Source organism: Phlebotomus argentipes, unplaced genomic scaffold (genome assembly GCF_947086385.1).
Source record: "Phlebotomus argentipes unplaced genomic scaffold, Phlebotomus argentipes genome assembly contig_15, whole genome shotgun sequence".
NCBI lineage: Eukaryota > Metazoa > Arthropoda > Insecta > Diptera > Psychodidae > Phlebotomus > Phlebotomus argentipes.
In genome coordinates, this window is record NW_026776181.1 from 16712320 (window position 1) to 16730000 (window position 17681).

Sequence of the window (17681 nt, forward strand, 5' to 3'; positions counted from 1 at the left end):
AACAGCCAGAAAACATTGTAGTTCTCCTCAGAGAGAAATCCCATAAGATAACAGTGATTGCGGCGATTGATTTATTATTTCACTAAATGCTGTGCAAGTCCAGGAAATACATCTGCACTTGACAGAGTCTAAATTTATTTATTTCCTTGAAAATTGATAATCTAGCGATAAAGAATGCGTCGAATTGCGTACTTTCCTGAAATTGCGCTTCACTGAATTGTGCTGCAAAACCTGTGTTTCGGAAGTCTTGACAGTGGTTTTCTGGGCTTCTTCTGCACCGCCTCTTGAGCCACAACGATTGAGGGACTTTCCCTGACCCAGGCCAGTTTCGCCCAGAGACAAAGAATTCAGCAAAACTGATTCATGCTTTATATCAACTGAAGCTGCCTTCATTCAACACACACCATCGCAAGTAAGCCACTCGTCAGCGTACTTGAGTTAAATTGGGTTTTCTTTTTTTACCACTTTAATTGTTTATCCCATCTTTTGTTTATGTGTATCAGCAAAATGGACTGAAAATAAATGTCTGTGGAATAAATTTAGATAGAAGAGAGAGAGAATCGGAGTCAATGAAGTAATTCAATCAGCCAAACGCGATTTGGGGGCACTTTGAAGGAAGGCCCATTTATCAGAGTCACTTGAGACTGATAATTTTAATCAAAGGAATTAAGGATTGTGCCACAAAAGCACCCCTTCAAGGTTGCACTGAGTAACCAGGAAAAATATCATCAACGGGGGCGAAGAGAGAGAGGGAAATTTCGCAACGCGGCTCAACCACTCTTCTCGAAGGCCTGCCAGATAAGTTCAGGGATTTTGATTGGGACATATTGTGAATTTCCCTTCCACATAATTGTGAGTAAAGATAAAATTCCCTGGAAGTCTGATGAGGCAGAAAATTCACATATCAGACAGTTAATAGTGTTGCTGAATCACGTGTGATAAATTATATCACTATCTCAGCAAATACCGCCGAGTTCACACAGCCTAGACAAAGAGTGAACCGCGCGAAGATGCACCTTCTGGACGAGAAGCGAATCCATCCAGAATTCTGCGTCTGTTCGGAATAAAATTTCAATTTTTTCCACTTTATTGTATCATCTCACGTCCACTTGACGATGATGGAGTCAAAATAATCCAGTTGACACTGGTTGAGCGCCAACACAATGTACGAAATATTTGCTCATGAAGCTTGTTTTTTTTCTCCTTCTTCTTCAACAGCCAAGAGGAAAAATATGGAGAGAGACACACGAAGAAAAAGGCTGAGACAAAATTGGTCACCAAGAGAGCACACCTCCGAATTGACGTCACTGACCCCCTATGCTAAAAGTGCGGCAATCGCTGTTCACGTGAACCTTCCATGACGATCACTCGGTCAACGCATGATAGTCCGCCAGAGAGCACACACGAACACACATTTGCACCACATTTCGCGCCAACGAGCCCCCATTTCTGATTGGCGGGAAAGCGCATGAGCACGCTCTAGCCTAGTGATACCCATTGACGGACACGTTAGACCGTCCTGCTCTCGCTCAGGCCCTCCATCTCGCCAAATCGCCCAAAATTGCCCAAAATCGCGAAATCCACAGGAAAAAAAAATCCTCTCGACGGCCACTCAAGGGAGATCTGATAAGAATTTCGCTACTTGAGTCAATTCGAAAAAAAATCACAAGTGGGATGGTTTTAAAGCCCCACAGTGACGAAATGCCTGTGTGAGCGCGCGCGCCTGTGTGCGTGCGAGTCGCGGGTCTTTGCGGTGGAGAAACTTCATTCTACAATTTTACTTCATCGTCGACCGCACAGTGAGTCGGACGCAGAAGCATCAAGTCTCTCTCTCTCTCGCTTTCTGTTCAGCCAATTCCCAAGCAATTGAGCAACTTCCCCCCAAGTTAGCTGTTTTGAGAAAGTGAAGTGGAGATTCGCCAGTTCTTAAGTGAAAATCTCTCAGTGATTTTGCACCACAGCCAGAAGTGATTAGCATTGAGTGTGTGAACAAAGCACAAAACAATTAATAATCAACCATCAGTGAACTCAAGTGACTCACTGGAGAATTTTAAAAATTCAATAGACAACAGTGATAGGAATTATTGCAAAATGCCAGACTCTGGATTACTCCTGTCGCCGCCAGCAACTCCGCCACTTAGAGAGGAAATGGTTAGTATCTTGTCTCATTGCTCAGACGTTCTAGACGCGCATTCCCGAAATTTTCCATGACGAGATTAGGCCGCAAAAAAACCTCTCGCGACGGCGTGGTCAATGTGGAAGAACCGTGAAAAAGAACCTAAAAATACACAAAACCACACTATCTTCTGCCTCCATGCGAAAGCACAGTTCTGCAGAAAAGAAAAACTGAAGTATGTTTGAAAATTCAGTTGCAGAGTGCACGAAATGCGATGGAAAAAATAAAAATAAAGGCGTTTTTTCGCTGACCACCAGCAACACTGGCGTTGAGAAATTCAACATTAAAAATAAAGACCAAGAGCCCGAGAGAGAGAGCATAGAAGAGTGACGAGACAAGGGAACCCTTCCCCCTGTCACACACCCAAAATGAGACCTCACACTCCTCTCAAAATAAATCCAACATTCCATGTCAATAAATATATGGTGCTATGACAAAATATGCTGCCTCTCGCTCGCGCTCACTTGAAATTTGAACACAATCGCGCCCCCTTTCATTCGCACCCGTTCTGGTCACACTCTGATCACGCAGCCAGCACTCGGCAATCAGCTGGTGTTCACGTGAACACCAAACAGAGCGTTGTTGTGAACTTTGGACTGGCGGCGAATGACGTTCCCAATACATCCACGCCCCGCACAGTCATGCACTGACGTACACACACACACAATTCGAGTGTAACCAAACACGAGAGATAGCAGTCGGTCCAAAGGTTCGCGGCCCATGACTCAGCTGCCAAGCATTCCGACATCCAACCAAGATATCCAGCCTAGCCAGGCTAACTCTGACGACTTTCCAAGTCTTTCGGCTTCAGAGTTAGCCTAGCCTAGGCAGTCTGTCCTAGCGCCCGAACATCGCGAGCGACCGCCAATTCGACAGAGTGAAACGCTTGTTGGAAGCGCGCGATGAGTCCCAAGTCAGAAAGAGAGAAAACAATGAGAATATCCACGATTACGCATGACTCTATTCGCTTCTCTCTCGCATCCTCGGATTGGCGCGGTGTTAATGTTCGCCCGTCCTTGTTGAGGGACAAAGGAAATATTTCCATGACGTCGGCATTGAGTCCTCTCATGCCCAAAACCGTACTTCTCGCGAGCCAATATTGTATGCAAAAGCACCGGCCAGTAAATTGATTCAACGAAGCGACAACCTTCCCATGTAAATTATCGTTGAGGAAGCTCATATACAGGGCGCTTCTTTATACAACACACTCTTCAAAATAGCCAGGGTCAAGCGAGTGATAAACGCCAAGGACTCTCGGAATTTACGCCGACCCGCCACGCCTCGCGCGACGAGTTTATTTATCTGGAGAAGCTAACCCAAGAATCTTCCCTCTTTGTTACAGAAGCACGGAGATGACAGCATCAGAAAGTGCCTCAAGAGGAAGCTGGAGAGCGTTCTGCCCAAGGGCATGGTCACACCGAATCCATCCGACACGGAGGATGACTCAGACTTGCCCCCGCGGAAGCGCCACTACGCCAGGGAGCAGTCCTTCGCCGCCAGCCTCACGCCGCCGCCGTCCGAGGACGAGGACACGCGCGAGTTCCGGCTGACGAAGGAGGACTTTATCTCCAGGATCACAGAGGCGGCCAATGAGATCTATGGCCAGGAGAACGCCCTGCAGCAGCAACAGCAGCGCGCCAGCGTGATCATGCGCGCCAGCAGAGACGGCACGATCAAGCCGGAGCAGCCGAGCGAGGCGCAGTCTTTCGACACCTTCAACGTGTTCCGCAGTGTCAAGTACAAGATTGGGCGACACAGCCGGCCCCAGGCGCCGCCCGCCACTGTCACACCCGCCGTCCCGGAGGCGCCCAGCGAGGAGCCCGTGGAGCGAGTGCGCAAAATTGCAACACCGCCACCGGTCGCCTCGCCACCGCCGCCCGCCAAGCCCGCTCAACTGCCCGCCATCGCGCCCAAATTGCCGCCGCAGGGCTTCCTCATCACCACCACCTCGGCCGGCGGCAACATCCTCCCCGCCGGGCAGTACGTCATCTTCCAGACGCTGTCGCCCATGGTGCCGCCCAAGAGCGCCTCGGCGGCCAGCAGCCCGCCGCCGGAGCGGCGGCGCATCTTCGAGTGTGAGTACCCCAACTGCGGCAAGAACTACTTCAAGTCCAGCCACTTGAAGGCCCACAAGCGCATCCACACCGGCGAGCGGCCCTTCATATGCAAATTCGAGGGCTGCAACCGCCGCTTCTCGCGCTCGGACGAGCTCTCCCGCCACAAGCGCACGCACACCGGCGAGAAGAAGTTCGAGTGTCCTGTGTGCCAGCGCCGCTTCATGCGCAGCGATCACCTGTCCAAGCACGTGAAGCGCCACTCGAAGGACAAGAAGTCCGACCGGATGAATCAGCAGAAATCCATTGTCAAGGCGATTTCGTAGGCTGATCGCATCCGCCGCACATTCCTGCCCAGAAGCGCGCCTCACCCGCGCGCGACAACGGGACGAGTGACACGCGCGCTCTTCAGTAATTATCATCCTTCACACCGCCATCAATGCCATCATCATCCGCCTAGACTAAGAGAAGAAACAAAGGAAAACTCTGTGATTTTCACTTTCACGCAACTTCGAGCACTTTAGAGAGCAAAATTGCGCGCTCTTCAGCGGCTGTTGCAGGAAACCCAACTCTGTTTTGCATTTCTATCCTTCTAACATAAGTTTTTACACTACAACCCTAGGAACTAGATTACACCAGCTGCATCTAGACTTAGATCAGACCTATTTATAAACCCATTGTTTTTCACACACACGGAGAGCAATTGCTTATGTTTATTATATACTGTGAATGAGCGGAATCATACTTTATCCCTCATTTCTCATCGCATCAAGTACAATTTGTGAGGAAACAAAGATCGGTGAATATTTGTTAAAGAAAAAAATTCTTATTTAGGACAACAAATAAATTATTGAATAACTGAAATCGATGGTGTTTTGTTTCACTTGCGAATCGCGGTGACTTTTTGGGCGGAGACGAAGAGGCACCAAAACCCGTCGGAATGCCTGTGCCCGTCAGTGTGCCAAAACAGGAGAATGGCAAGTCGAAGAGGAGCAGAAAGACACACACGAAAGGCACGAGCAAAAAAATAGGTCAACTCAGCTCGACACAGCATCCAGATTCAACCGGATTCGCCGCAATTCTGTCTTCTTTGAGAAATTGAGCAGATCCGCAAGTTGTACATGCAGAAAATGTATGCGCGCAAAAAGCGCAAATGATCAACACAAACAGAGAAAGAGAGACAAACTAAAATTAGTCTCTGGGTTATCAGCCAAGCAAACATACACATTTTTGGAACAATTGGCGCGGCTTGAGCTCTGGTGAACTGGGAAGAGCGCGCACTGCTTCCCAATGTCTCATCACATTCTCCCTCCGCACACACTCACTTTCTATTAATTGGTAACTCGAGCACGCCTTTGCCATGTGATAAGTGCATGAGACATGCGCAAAATAGCTGGCAAATACAATTTTGCCGGTCAAAAAGTCACAGCGTGATACAGCGTACGTCGCTTTTCCACCCAAGAACACAAAAAGCCTGTCAACTGATTAAATGGCTCAAAACCCCTTTTGGCGCAATATTGGCACAATATCGGCGCGATCTGGACAAGAGCAATTGACACCGCTCAGCCTCGCCGCAGAGTGACCTCAAGTTAGCCAAGCTCTTAAGACGCTTCAAGGTCCCCAAAAGCCCTACGCAAAGGGAGAGACAAGAAAAAAGAGACTTCTCAGCTTATGTAAGCGCACGACGACACTTCGTCAGAAGCCCAAATTACAAATTTATTCACCTTGTCTCGCCACGCAATAGGTAAATGAAGACCTCACGCGTCATTGAAAACAAAACCCGGGCACGCCTCGGCATATGTTCCCATTGTAATTACATGCGCATAACCGCGAAGGAATTTGGATTATCACAGCGCGCGACCCCCGCACAAAAAACATCCCACATTTTATCAATCACAACCGAAATGTTAAATAAAAACAATGTCGATTAGGGGAACAAAAAGGAAGAAATATATTGTTACCGTTTTGTAAGATGCGCGATGACGCATTTTGAAATTCAAAATACGATGATTTGCGTATTGCAGGTCATATAAAAAGTGCGCGCAAAGCAAGCAAAAGAAGAAAAAAACACATTCCCACAACCCAAGAGTGAAAGTCGTGATTTTTTCCCCACATCGCGACTCAATTCTGTTCTCAGGGCGCGCGCGCTATCAAGAATCGCGAATGAGTGAATCCCGACCGAAATAAAGTTGGTGTGGGTCAAAATCATCACCCATTCATGCAGTCACATCGTCACGATCACGCCTTCGAAACGTGATGCTCACACGCAAACTCTGCTCCCATCAGCCACTTTTGCCCGCAATTGCGCGCTCACACACCCAGCTCGCGATTAGAGATAGCCCTAAACCGCCGCGGCCAATCACTCCCGATCTCTCCCCCAAGCGACCTTACTACGTGGAAGGCAGTGTCCACGGGCGCGCCGATAAGGTGTATCTGAATTGGAGAAAACAGAGACACTTGGGGTAATTTATTGCATAAGGCCAGGAGGATGTTTTTCCCCAAAAAGCTGTGATCACACAAATTGCCGACATCTTCACGCTTCTCTAGTGGATTTTCGCAGATAGATATTATTCACGTAGACCAACACACAATGGGTGGAAATTCACACCTTCCCAATTCCCCAGTCTGAGTGATTCAGGTTTCGGTGGGAAATTCCCAATTTCCCAGATAAGAAGCCCATTAATAAGAACCAACAAGAATATTGCTTTGACAATTTCTAATAAGAGCGCAAATTCACGCAAATTCATTATAATGCAGGTAAATTGGGTTCACATGATAAGCAAACATGACTCTGAACTTGCTGAAATTAAGTATTTTTGATGAATTTGACCATTGAAAGCAAGAATTTACAGCGATTTGATTGCATCTAAACTTATTTACTCTAAGCAAAAAGTCACAAAATAGAAATGATTTCCTTTTGAATTTTTAATATTTGACAATTTAATCAGTATTCTTCCTCTCTTTCATCTCTTCTCGCCACCTGCTGTCTCTGTCTCACGCCTTGCAGAATCTCAGCATTGATGGTGTTGACATGCATACAGTCATGTGTTTTGTTGACATTGTGTTGCTTAGTTATGTGGATATGAAGTGCTTCCAATGTTTCGAGAGATTTATTCCACATGTTGCGATCCTCTTTTTATTATTCATTATCATTTCAAGAATCTCGGTGTCCAGGGATTAAAGACTTACAATAGAGACTTCAAACTCAGTATAATTAATAATTTAAGTGGGTTTCTGGATGAAAAAAAAAACCATTAGAATAAATAGATAAAGCTGAATGCGATTTTCAAGAGTTCCTACTTAAGTTTATCTCAACAATCTGAATCTATTAGTTGGATTCCAAACTGGATTAGACCACTGATACTGAGTGAGCAGCGCTAACTGACTCATTTAGTTCATTGATCTAGAGAACTATTATTATCACTTTACGACTGAACACATCTCCCTTATGTAACGAATAAATTGACATAAATTATACTGGAAACTTGTCGTCCTCTCAAGGATGAACAACAAGTGAGTCGAGCGGAAATTAGCAACATGGCAGAAGGGAGTGCGCAATCTGCTAAATGGCCAAACATCTGTCGACACGTGGTGTTTTTTTTTTACTTCTTCGCAACACTCTCAATTGCTCGATTATGGCACGTTTTCGCGTCCATTACTTGGCCTCTGTTTCATCGATGGTCACATTGTGTAGTTGAAAAGCTCGCAATCATTAAAGCATATATTTTTCTCTTTTGATATTACAGTCCAAGTTCATGTGAAACCAGGAACATTTCTCTGCCATTGCGCGGCAATAAAGTTTTGTATTTTTAAAAGAAACCTATAAATTTAAAGAGACTCAGCGACGTTCCGACGGAGGCGTGACCACACCTAAAGGCTGTTTTTTCTTCATGGAAAATTGCCAAAGAATTTCAACATCACGAAAAACGCCCCGCGTTCACGATCATTTCCCGTGAACGTGATCAAATATTTCAGACTCAATCAGCCCCGATTGTGACAAATACATTTTGCCCTGATGAAATTCTGGCGAAAACAATCGCTTTTCGTGGGCACTTCTCATCGTAATTCGGGCTCTTTATGCAAGATCAACACTTGTGAACTTGTCGGGAAGCGCGAGCGCGCGCTGTGGAAAACACACTTGGCGCTTTTGTGTGAGAATAAAGTCCAGACGCTAATGACCTTAAAATTAATTCAAGACCAACGACAGTTTATTTCCTCCTCTTCTCACTCATTGCTCTTGTCGCCTCTTCGGCAGTTATTATTTTTAGACGCTATTTAAACACTTTTGTTGGTGTTTTCCTTTCGGCAAAGCGGAGAATTTTGATTGAACACAGCCCCAGCATTCAGTCCAAATGTCTGACAAAAGATCTCTTCGCTTCCCGCTCTCGATGGCGTGAGAGAAATTGATTGAAATCGCCAGCGAATTTATTAATAAACAACATTCAGAGCTCAAAAAGCCGTCGAACAGTTCGCCAAACTGGATGGGCAGAAAAAACGTGACTTCTCACACGTATTTATGTACAAATTTAAATATTCCGTAAGTGTTTGATAATTTAGTGAGACGGAGGAAAACAAGAAACTAGAAAATTCCCGCGCGTCGAAGCCACACGCGAAAAAAAACTCCATCAATGGACTAACAAATATCGATCGCCATTCGCTTGATTCGCGCCAAAAGTGTAAGAAAGAAGAAGAAAAAACAGAGAAGTAGCAATCCTTTATGGCTCAACATTCATCAAATTGGCTACCGATACTGTCAATTAACAGCCTCAATTGAGGAAAGCACTCGAAATTCACGCGCGCGCGCTATCAGAAGCGACACACTCTCTCCAGAGCGATAGCGCTGCGGCCGTGGGTGGTTTCTCAACAAGACACAGGCAAGAGCTGAGACACAAATAAGGCAGAGATCGTGGGGAAATTCCACTTTGTCACTTGTGAGACGCTTTCGTCATCACGGCAAATATTTGGGGCCCAGCGAGAGAGACTGATTTGCCCTCAGAAATCATGTCTGGAAGCACGTGCCGCTCCGCTCGCCTGTCGCAGCGCCCTTGCGAGCGTCACAGAGCGACTGGGATGACTTCAGACACAGAAGCTCTCTTCCAAAGCTTCCAATCTTGGCAGGATTTAACTTTAAAGTGTAAAATGCAAGGCTTTTCACATTAAATTTTCTACTTCTTTGACTGAATTCTTCAAGAAATTCTCAGTATTTCAGTAATTAATTTAGCAAATTGAAATCAAAAGTAATGTTTCGAGTTAAATTAACAGAAATTGACGTGATAATTCATTAAATTTGATATAAAATATTATCTAGAATCTTGAGATTCTGACTTCAACTTACGCTTTAGGTTTTAGACTTTAAATTTACATCTAATGAATTGAAATTCATTTTACTTCTGAACACGTTTCTTCGGCAGCTTCTTCACAGTCCAATTGCTCATCTCGCCTTCCATCCTCCAAAGTTTCCCATTGAACACTGCAAATGAGATTGGAAGCAATTTTAGTAGGCAAAGAGACGATTTTCCGCACGTTTCTTACTTAAGAGAGTTTGAAAGGCTCCAATCGCGAGGAGTCTGGACGGGAATTCAGCCTTCACGTCCTCCGGAGAGAGTTCGTCTCTCTGGTGCAGCAGTCTAAGCAGCTTCTCAGCCCTGGCGATGACCTCGTCGCTCAGCATGGGCGGCGTTTGGGGGCGCTCTTGCTGCGGCACAGACAAATTCTGCACATCCGCAGCATTTGCAGAGAAGTCTGGAAGAATGTCAGGCGGATTTAGCTGAATCAAAGCACCCGCATCGACATCCTGGATCACAGGAATGGACACTGGATCCTCTGGCAGTTCTGATATCTCAGCCAATCCCGGACGGAGCTGCGCAGAGTTCGGCTGCAATTCTGCAGAGCCGTGAATTGTCGGCAGCGCACTGGAATCGAGCGACGACGATTCTGCTGGTGGCAATGGGATGGATCTCTGACTGCCCAGGATCTGCAGAGGTTTCGCAATGGAAGTGCCCGTGTTCGAAGTGTCTGAAGCCGGCTCCTCTCGTCCTGGGCGAGTGTAGATGTGATGGCGCGGAATGACGACGGAAACGCAAAGGAATCTCTGCAGCTCCGCCTCTGTGGGCGCTTCTTCCTGCGTGGGCAGTGTGAAATTCCTGTACACCAGAGGCTTCATGATGTCCTTCATGCGCCTGGATCGTGGCGGCGGCGGCATTGGCGCCGGACTGCAGAGAATGTACCGGCGACGAGCTTCAGCTCGCAGCGCTTCGAAATCCGGCTGATCATTCATGATATCCGGTGCTTCCTGTGCCACAATGGGTTGATCCACACTGCCAGGGAGCGCCCTTCGTGTGGCAGATCCCAGGGCAGCCACCGGAGGCGGAAGCGGAGGCGTGTGAGAGATCTGATCGGTTGGACGCTGAGGAATCGCTTCCTCTCCTGGCGCTGGATCAGCAGCACTTGGACGGACCGACAGAGACTCCTCGGGAATGGTGTCCGGAATGGCGACTGGCAGAGGCCTCAAGTTCGTAGACGTGAAAGGCGTCGAAGCGCCACGAGGATTGAAAGAGTCTTCATTGGACACCGGAATCTCCCCAAAATACTCATCAAGCTGCGGAGTTTGAGGTTGAGGCGCCTCAGGAGCCGGAGCCTCTCGAAGATTGATGCCCCGGCGCATTTCCTCGGCCAGGAGAGCGTCACCCAGTTGCGCAGGAGTCGCCTTGGAGATGTCATCAACTGAAAGATCAGGGAAAAAGGGAGTGAAAATGCACAGCTTCACGCCAGTCAGGCAGCACTCACGGAAGTCCAATCTGGTGTCGAAGACAGGAAGATTCCTCGGCGCCGCATCTTTCTTCTTCCTCTGCTGCGGAGGCTTCGTTCCCTTCTTCTTCCGCACCATCGCGTCCAAATCCTGCGAAGATCTGTTCAGGGAGGTAAAGTACTCATGCTGACTGTTGAAGTACTTGAGCCTGAAGTGGTTCATCTTCACCGTGCTGTCCAGGAATTCCGTCAAGACCTCCGTTGGAATCGACCTGAGAAAATGCGCCACGAACGTTTAGTCTCCAGACGCCATTGAAATCTTCAATTTCTCACTTTATCCGGAACAGATCAGCCTCGGAAAACAGCTCATTCTTCCTCAACAGGCCGCTCAGAAACTCAGCGTACTCTTCCCTGGAACAATTCATGGTGTTTCACTGAGTTTTCACTAGGTTTTCACAGCACAAACGCTAAGAAGTCTCGAGACGCGCAGAATCCAAACGATCAAGTGAAAATTTTAAACAGTTTAACAAGATTGAAGACTTGCAGATACGCAGCCGAAAATGTGGTTGGTGTCCCAACTGAGCGCCCAAATAAATTACGCGCCAAAATCTTGCGATGAGAAAATGTATGAAAATTGATGGTGTTGCGAATGCGCCCCGCATTCCCCTACAAATCCTATCTCTGCTGATATCGCTGAGAATTGCAGTGATTTCCTCTGGCATTGAGTCGCGTGCTTTGCACAGGAAAATCAATTCGCGTCTCCGACCTTGGCTGTGAAATGCACGTCAGAAGAGCAAAAAATGACGCAAGAAAGCAAGGAATTCTTGGTCTGCAATTGATTTCTTTATTCTTCTTCAGCACTCCGTCAAAGCTTAGATGCCGAGCAGAACGGTCGTCTGGCTGGGACTGACGATGACCGGCGCGCACGCCTGTCGCACGGACATTTCCCACGTGTCCAGCAGATGCGACAGCGAGAATTGCCTGGGCAGCTTCGAGATCCTGGCCGTGAGCGCCTTCTGCACGGCCACGAGGAAGGGCGTGGCGTTGTACTCCTGCTCCATGAGATTGCAAGTCGGCGCCGTGGACGGATAGTCGTCTGCGAAGCAAAATTGCACAACAATTAGTGGCAAACACACGACATTTCGCCCCCAAAACGCTTGCATTTCAGACAACACAGCGGCGGCGGCGGCGCATTTTCACTCGGCAATACATCACGCACTCGGTGATAAGATTTATCAATTTGTGGTGTGTTTGCCGAGCGTTGAATTTAGGACAGAATAAATATTTTCACCAGCGCGCGCTCTTCTGTCTTGTCTAATAATAACATCGCTCTCAAGCCTTTGTTCGCCGGCTTATCGCGCGAACTCACCGGGAATGCTGACGCTGACCGGCGGCACGCACGGCAGATACTTGTCGTCCAGGCAGCACACGAGCTTGATGGTCCGCGTGCCAATCTGCGCCGACGGATCCAGATTGATCTTGAACTTCTGGTCGAGTCTGGCGATTTCGCCCTGCAGAATGTGCGGGATTTCCGGCGCGCCGGCGGCCGCGGACTCCTCGGCGCTCGCCATGCGCGGCTGCTTTGCCGGCGGCGGGAGATTCTTGATGTCCGGCCCAAAGAGCGCCTCCAGGCATGGCCGGAAAGTGCGCTGCAGCGTGTGATTGCCGATGGGATTCTGCAAATTCGCACTGACCGCCTCCAGCAGAGGATTGTTGATCGGGTGCTCCTTGGCGTTCGCCCCCTGGGCGCTCACCGGCCCCAAGACGTTCGTCTTGAAGTCCATCTTCTCGAGCGCCTTCTCGCACTTGAGCAGCGTCTCCAGCGGGATGCGCTGGTTGGGATTGCAGAGGATCTCCAGCAGCTTGTTCATCTTCTGCAGATTCCCATTGTTCTTGTCATTCACCATGCGCGCAATCATACGCTTCAGCGGCTCAATGTACTTGGTGAGCTGGCGGTACTTCTCGCGATAGAGCAGGTCCTCCTGCGGATTCAGCGGACTGTACACAGACGCCTGCCCAGGCGTGTTGAGCGTGGAGCTGGGCGACTGCGTCATCACGCCGCCCATGCTGCGCGGCGGGCCCTGGGACATGCTCTGCGGACTCGGCGACGGCACCATGGCCGGCGACGGCACCATGCCCTGCTGGTGCGGCTGTCCCATGCTCGCCGGCGACGGCACGGACGGCGACGGGCTCTGTCGGAGAAACTGGTTCGGCGTCACGCTTCGCACGCCCGGAAACACGCCTCCCTGCTGGCCCATCATCATCTCCGGCCCCTTGCGCGTCATCTGCGGCATGCCCACGAGCTGCCCGGGGTTCATCTGCGCCGCGCCGGGCCCCATGCCGCCGCCCTGCGTCGTAATGGCCGCGTTCATGCCGCCCTGCTGCTGCGGCTGCTGCTGGATCACCACGTTGGCGCCGCTCGTCATGGGGCCCATCATGCCCGGCCCCATGGGGCCCCCCATGCCGCCCATGGCGCCGGGGTTCATCGGGCCGCCCATGCCGCTCACCGGCGTCATGGCGTTGCCCATCTGGCCCTGACTCATCACCGGATTCATGCCCATCTGCGCCATTCCGCCCATCTGGCCCTGAATCCCGCCCGGATTCATCTGCATCGGCCCTCCGGGGCCACTGTTGGGGCCGCCGGCGTTCATGCCCGGCCCCATGGGCATGCCGCCGGGGCCAGAAGGCCCTCCGCCGCCCGCCTGGCTCATCCCGCCCATTCCCATGCCCATCTGGCCGCCGCCACCCATCTGGCCGGCCATGGGACCGGGTCCGCCGGGCACCGCGCGCTGACCCTGCATCGGCTGCATCCCCTGCATCGGCGCCTGCTGCATCGGCCGTTGCTGGAACACACAAAAAGTCCTCAAACACCGCTCAACAGCCGCGAAATCTCAGCACAAACCTGCGTCAGCGTCTGCAGGAGATTCGACGCCGGGATGCTGTTGCCCTGCGGTCCTCCGGGGCCGCCCATGGGGCCTCCCTGTGGCCCGCCCATGCCCATCATCTGCTGCTGCGGCCTGGAGCCTTGGCTGGCCAGATTCTGCAGGGCATTTATGGGATCCGGCATGCCTCCCGAGTTGCTCACATCACCGCCGCCCGGAGCGCCCTGCATCTTGTTCTTCGTGTCTGCGAAAACAGTGGCAAAATGAGTGATTTTGCGGATCCGGGCGCCCGTCAAACTTACTCATCTCGCGGACGTGAAGAATCAGGCGCGCCACAAAGCTCAGATATTCATCCTTGTTGCGCGCCTTCACGAACACATGGTTCTCCATCTCGATGCTGCTCTTGGACGTGCTCATGCCGGACGTCTGGATGGCCTCGTTGCTGCCGGGGGGAAGGTCAGGGAAGAGTGAGAGTTGGGGTGAAAGGGAGCCAAAAGCATTGCGCCATGTTGGCAAACGCCAGCGAAAATCGCTCTTCTACTCACATTTTCGCCACCACATTCTGGCGGAACGACGGAGTGCGCCAAGAGTTGTCCTCCGTCATGACTTCTTCGCACCTTTCACGCGGAAACTCGAGGAAAATCCAGGAAAAACACGCAGCAGACAACAAAGTACTTTCACAAACACGCACCGAGACAACTCATCGACTGAGTGACATTTCCTATTGCAGCAATCACTCGCGGGGTGGCGCAGCGGTCAACCAAATCGATCAGAATTATAGAGCTGAAGTTAGCAGCATTTGCGGGGAATCCCCAGAATTTCGCATGTGATTTTGACAGCGCGCGCACTGCGCTAACTGCCGGAATATCACAGGACTAAAATTCACAACAAAAATATCCAGAGAAAATATTTAGAACGCGATCCGTGAATAAAAGCCAAAAGGTAGCAATTTTACACGTTATTAGTGCATATTCTCACCAACTGTTCTTCTTCCTCTCCAGATGGGAAAGTTCAACGAGGAGCAGATGAAGACTCTTGTGGCGTTCATGACAGAGAATTCGGTGATGCTGCAGAAGCGACACTGCATGAATAACTACTCACAGACTGCCCTGTGGAAGGATCTGTCGGTGTTGCTGAATAGCCACGGTCCGCCTTTCAAGTCTGAGGGTGACTGGAGACGCTCGTGGGCGAAGAAGAAGTTCGAGATGAGCCGCGTGAAGAAGTGCCACAACTCTTACTATGCTGACCTGTACAATCTGATTGCCAAGTCGAATGAGATCAACGAGTCGCGATCAGGATACACCTGGGAGGAAAAAGAAGAGTCAGCTGGTGAGAATCAAGCCGGATTGGATCCGTTGCAGGTGAAGAAGGAAAGCAGGAAAAGCAATCAACTGCGCTTGAATGCAAAGCAAAGGAAACCAAAAACGGAAGTGATGCAGAAGGAAGAGGAACCTTTTGATTATGCTCAGTAAGTTTAAGGGCCAAAATCCCATGTTTGTCTGGGATTTCAGGGAAATTCTGTTATCTTTTCCAGAGATATGCAATGGTTTGAGGAGCCGAAACAGCCAAGTTTCACTTCAGATGTTCGCAAAAGTGTCCAGAAGAAGCGGAAGAAATCCTGCACATCCTGTTCGAAGCAACCCAGGCAACCCGAGCATGCTGTGGATCTCTTCTTCAAGAGTTTGGCGATGGAAGTGAAGAATGCCAATCTCACGTCTGAGAATCTTTTCACTCTAGAATGGAGCGTCCTGAAGACGGTATCGGAGAAGATCAAGGACTTTACGCAGGAAGCTGCGATTGAAGTGCAACCGTCAACAAAGGAATCCTGAATAAAAGAGCATTTTATGATAATTCAACAGGACTTTTCACAGATCATTTCCAGGCGTTCGTCACTTGTTCATTTCACGGATGTGAAGAATGAGCCTCGCTGCCAGGCCCAGATATTCATGTTTATTTCGCGCCTTCGCATACACACGGTTCTCCATCTCGATGCTGCTGCTGGACGTTCTTATCCCGGATGTCTGAATGACCTCATTGCTGCCGGAAAGGTCCAGAGAGAATGAAACTAACGCCAGAGAAATCGTTCTTCTACTCACATTTTCGCCGTTACCGCCTGACGGAAGGATGGAGTGCGCCAAGAGTTGTCCTCCGGCGTGGCTTCTGGGCACGTCATGTGGAAACTTAAAGAAAATTGCAGGAAAAACACGAAGCAGACAACAGTTGAACTGAATGACATTTCGCGGGCTGTCGAATTCATATCTGGCAACCCACTTGTTGACGCGCGCCTGTCAAACGCCATTGTGGACAAAAGTAAACAAAGTGTGCCGCAGGTTGAGTGAGACAAGAAGCAAATTCAGTGAATTTCCTCCGTCGGTTGCAAGAATTTTCACTGCTTGAGCACCACAGTTTGCGACTGAAAACAAGGAGAAAGGGGAGAGTTTCCAAAATCCCAAAAAGAAGGTGAGGAAATGCAGAAATAATGCAATGTTTTCGATTCTGGAAGGATTTTGAAAGATTCTTTCTCAGGGATTTTGGGATTCTGAACAGAAAACAGGGTGAAAAGTGAACATTTCTGTGGAGTCATAAATCAAGGGTTTCTCAAAATTACCTGAGCTCTCTGAGCTTCAGAATTCCATGCGGTTTCCTAGAAGTTGTAAACAATTTTGTCACAGTGCCCTGGAAAGGAATAGAGCCATGCAAAATGTTCTTATTTTGCATTTCTCTCTCTTGCAGATTCTCTTCAGCGATCATGGATGCGAAGCGAGAGAAGTCCAGATCACCGGCAGATGACATCGTGCGCCCGCTTCTGACGCCTTCCCTGGTGAAGAGGGAGATGCTGAAGATGGGCACAAACAAGACAGTGATTGAGGACATTGAGTTCAAGTACGTCTGCACGAGAGCGCGCAAAGCCTTCAAGCTGGACAAGGAGGTGGAGCCGATTCACCTGAATGACATCTTCAAGTACGAGCTGGACGTGAGGAAATCCAATCCCGGAATCCCATGGCATCCGCGATATCGCTCGCGCGGCGAAGTGATGGATCATCAGACGTCAAGGAACATCATCAAGTGGTTCTGGTATCAGGTGAAGTACGGCGACAAGGTCAATCCGCCGGACTGCAGAGCTCTCTATCGCGCACACCTGAACAACAACGGCAACATCCCGAAAGTGCGCGTCGTCTATGGCTTCCCGACGGCAATCACGCTGATGGAAGCCTGCTTCGCGCTGCCGCTGATCGACGAGTACAGGAAGGGCAATCATCCGATGGGCTACGGATTCGACAGCAGCTCTGACAGACTGCGAGACAGACTCGCGTCTCAGCGCCACTTCTGCCGCCTCCACTTTGACTGGTTCAACGAGACCGTCTCCAGTCAGCTGATCGATGTCGCCTTCCTCATCCTGATGGACAACATCGACTTCCGCAAGTACTGTGATAGTGGAGTGCCGGATCTGCAGCGCCTGGTGCGCGCGTGGAACATGCTGGTGGAGTACTTCAAGCGGGCGCCGCTGATGCTGCACAACGGCCGGCGCTGGATGAAGATGGCCGGCATTCCGGACGGATCGTACTTCACGCAGCTCATTGGCTCCATCGTCAGCTGGATCGTCGTCAACTACGCGTACCTGAAGTGCTACAGGAAAATGCCCGTTGACGTGATCGCCTTCGGTGGGGATTCGCTGATCGTGAGCAATGAGCCGATCGATGAGTTCTGGATCGCCGAGGCGATTGAGGAGATCGGAATGGAGATGCAGCCGAGGAAGTGCGTGATGACAAGCAATGTGGACGAAGTGGACTTTCTCAGGTTCAACATTGAGGCTGGATTCCC

The 17681-nt window shown here is 49.7% G+C and overlaps 4 protein-coding genes across 5 annotated transcripts; 2 read left to right on the forward strand and 2 right to left on the reverse strand.

Moving 5' to 3' along the window:
- Nucleotides 1–1707: 1707 nt before the first annotated feature.
- Nucleotides 1708–5094, forward strand: LOC132262873 (Krueppel-like factor 10). Of its 2 annotated transcripts, none has more exons than XM_059762335.1 (2): nt 1708–2151; nt 3522–5094. In XM_059762335.1, exons 1-2 carry the CDS (start codon nt 2092–2094, stop codon nt 4554–4556), a joined length of 1095 nt encoding a protein of 364 aa, XP_059618318.1. In that variant the 5' UTR covers nt 1708–2091; the 3' UTR covers nt 4557–5094. The 2 variants fall into 2 exon arrangements, with proteins under 2 accessions (XP_059618318.1, XP_059618317.1); XM_059762334.1 differs by having other exon boundaries at nt 1709–2151; nt 3519–5094.
- A 6685-nt stretch (nt 5095–11779) lies between these two features.
- Nucleotides 11780–14583, reverse strand: LOC132261619 (mediator of RNA polymerase II transcription subunit 15). The gene is made up of 5 exons (XM_059760509.1): nt 14405–14583; nt 14162–14301; nt 13880–14103; nt 12347–13820; nt 11780–12073 (listed from the first exon to the last, which is right to left on the reverse strand). Exons 1-5 carry the CDS (start codon nt 14461–14463, stop codon nt 11850–11852), a joined length of 2121 nt encoding a protein of 706 aa, XP_059616492.1. The 5' UTR covers nt 14464–14583; the 3' UTR covers nt 11780–11849.
- Nucleotides 14584–14710: 127 nt separating this feature from the next.
- Nucleotides 14711–15692, forward strand: LOC132262044 (uncharacterized). The gene is made up of 3 exons (XM_059761164.1): nt 14711–14801; nt 14861–15327; nt 15394–15692. Exons 2-3 carry the CDS (start codon nt 14861–14863, stop codon nt 15686–15688), a joined length of 762 nt encoding a protein of 253 aa, XP_059617147.1. The 5' UTR covers nt 14711–14801; the 3' UTR covers nt 15689–15692.
- On the reverse strand, nt 15689–16158 carry LOC132262514 (mediator of RNA polymerase II transcription subunit 15-like). The gene is made up of 2 exons (XM_059761793.1): nt 15956–16158; nt 15689–15896 (listed from the first exon to the last, which is right to left on the reverse strand). The coding sequence occupies exons 1-2, from the start codon at nt 16156–16158 to the stop codon at nt 15749–15751; spliced, it is 351 nt and encodes a 116-aa protein (XP_059617776.1). The 3' UTR covers nt 15689–15748.
- Nucleotides 16159–17681: the final 1523 nt, after the last annotated feature.

Bases quoted from the DNA above. Each gene is read 5' to 3' on its own strand.
- LOC132262044 (XM_059761164.1), top strand. From the start codon at position 14,861: ATGGGAAAGTTCAACGAGGAGCAGATGAAGACTCTTGTGGCGTTCATG. The intron at 15,328-15,393 runs GTAAGTTTAAGG...TATCTTTTCCAG, and splicing joins GAACCTTTTGATTATGCTCA to AGATATGCAATGGTTTGAGG.
- LOC132262514 (XM_059761793.1), bottom strand. From the start codon at position 16,158: ATGGCGTTTGACAGGCGCGCGTCAACAAGTGGGTTGCCAGATATGAAT. The intron at 15,897-15,955 runs GTGAGTAGAAGA...CCTTTCCGGCAG, and splicing joins CAGGCGGTAACGGCGAAAAT to CAATGAGGTCATTCAGACAT.
- LOC132262873 (XM_059762334.1), top strand. From the start codon at position 2,092: ATGCCAGACTCTGGATTACTCCTGTCGCCGCCAGCAACTCCGCCACTT. The intron at 2,152-3,518 runs GTTAGTATCTTG...TCTTTGTTACAG, and splicing joins CGCCACTTAGAGAGGAAATG to AAGCACGGAGATGACAGCAT.
- LOC132261619 (XM_059760509.1), bottom strand. From the start codon at position 14,463: ATGACGGAGGACAACTCTTGGCGCACTCCGTCGTTCCGCCAGAATGTG. The intron at 14,302-14,404 runs GTGAGTAGAAGA...TCCCCCCGGCAG, and splicing joins CAGAATGTGGTGGCGAAAAT to CAACGAGGCCATCCAGACGT. The intron at 14,104-14,161 runs GTAAGTTTGACG...CTGTTTTCGCAG, and splicing joins TCTTCACGTCCGCGAGATGA to ACACGAAGAACAAGATGCAG.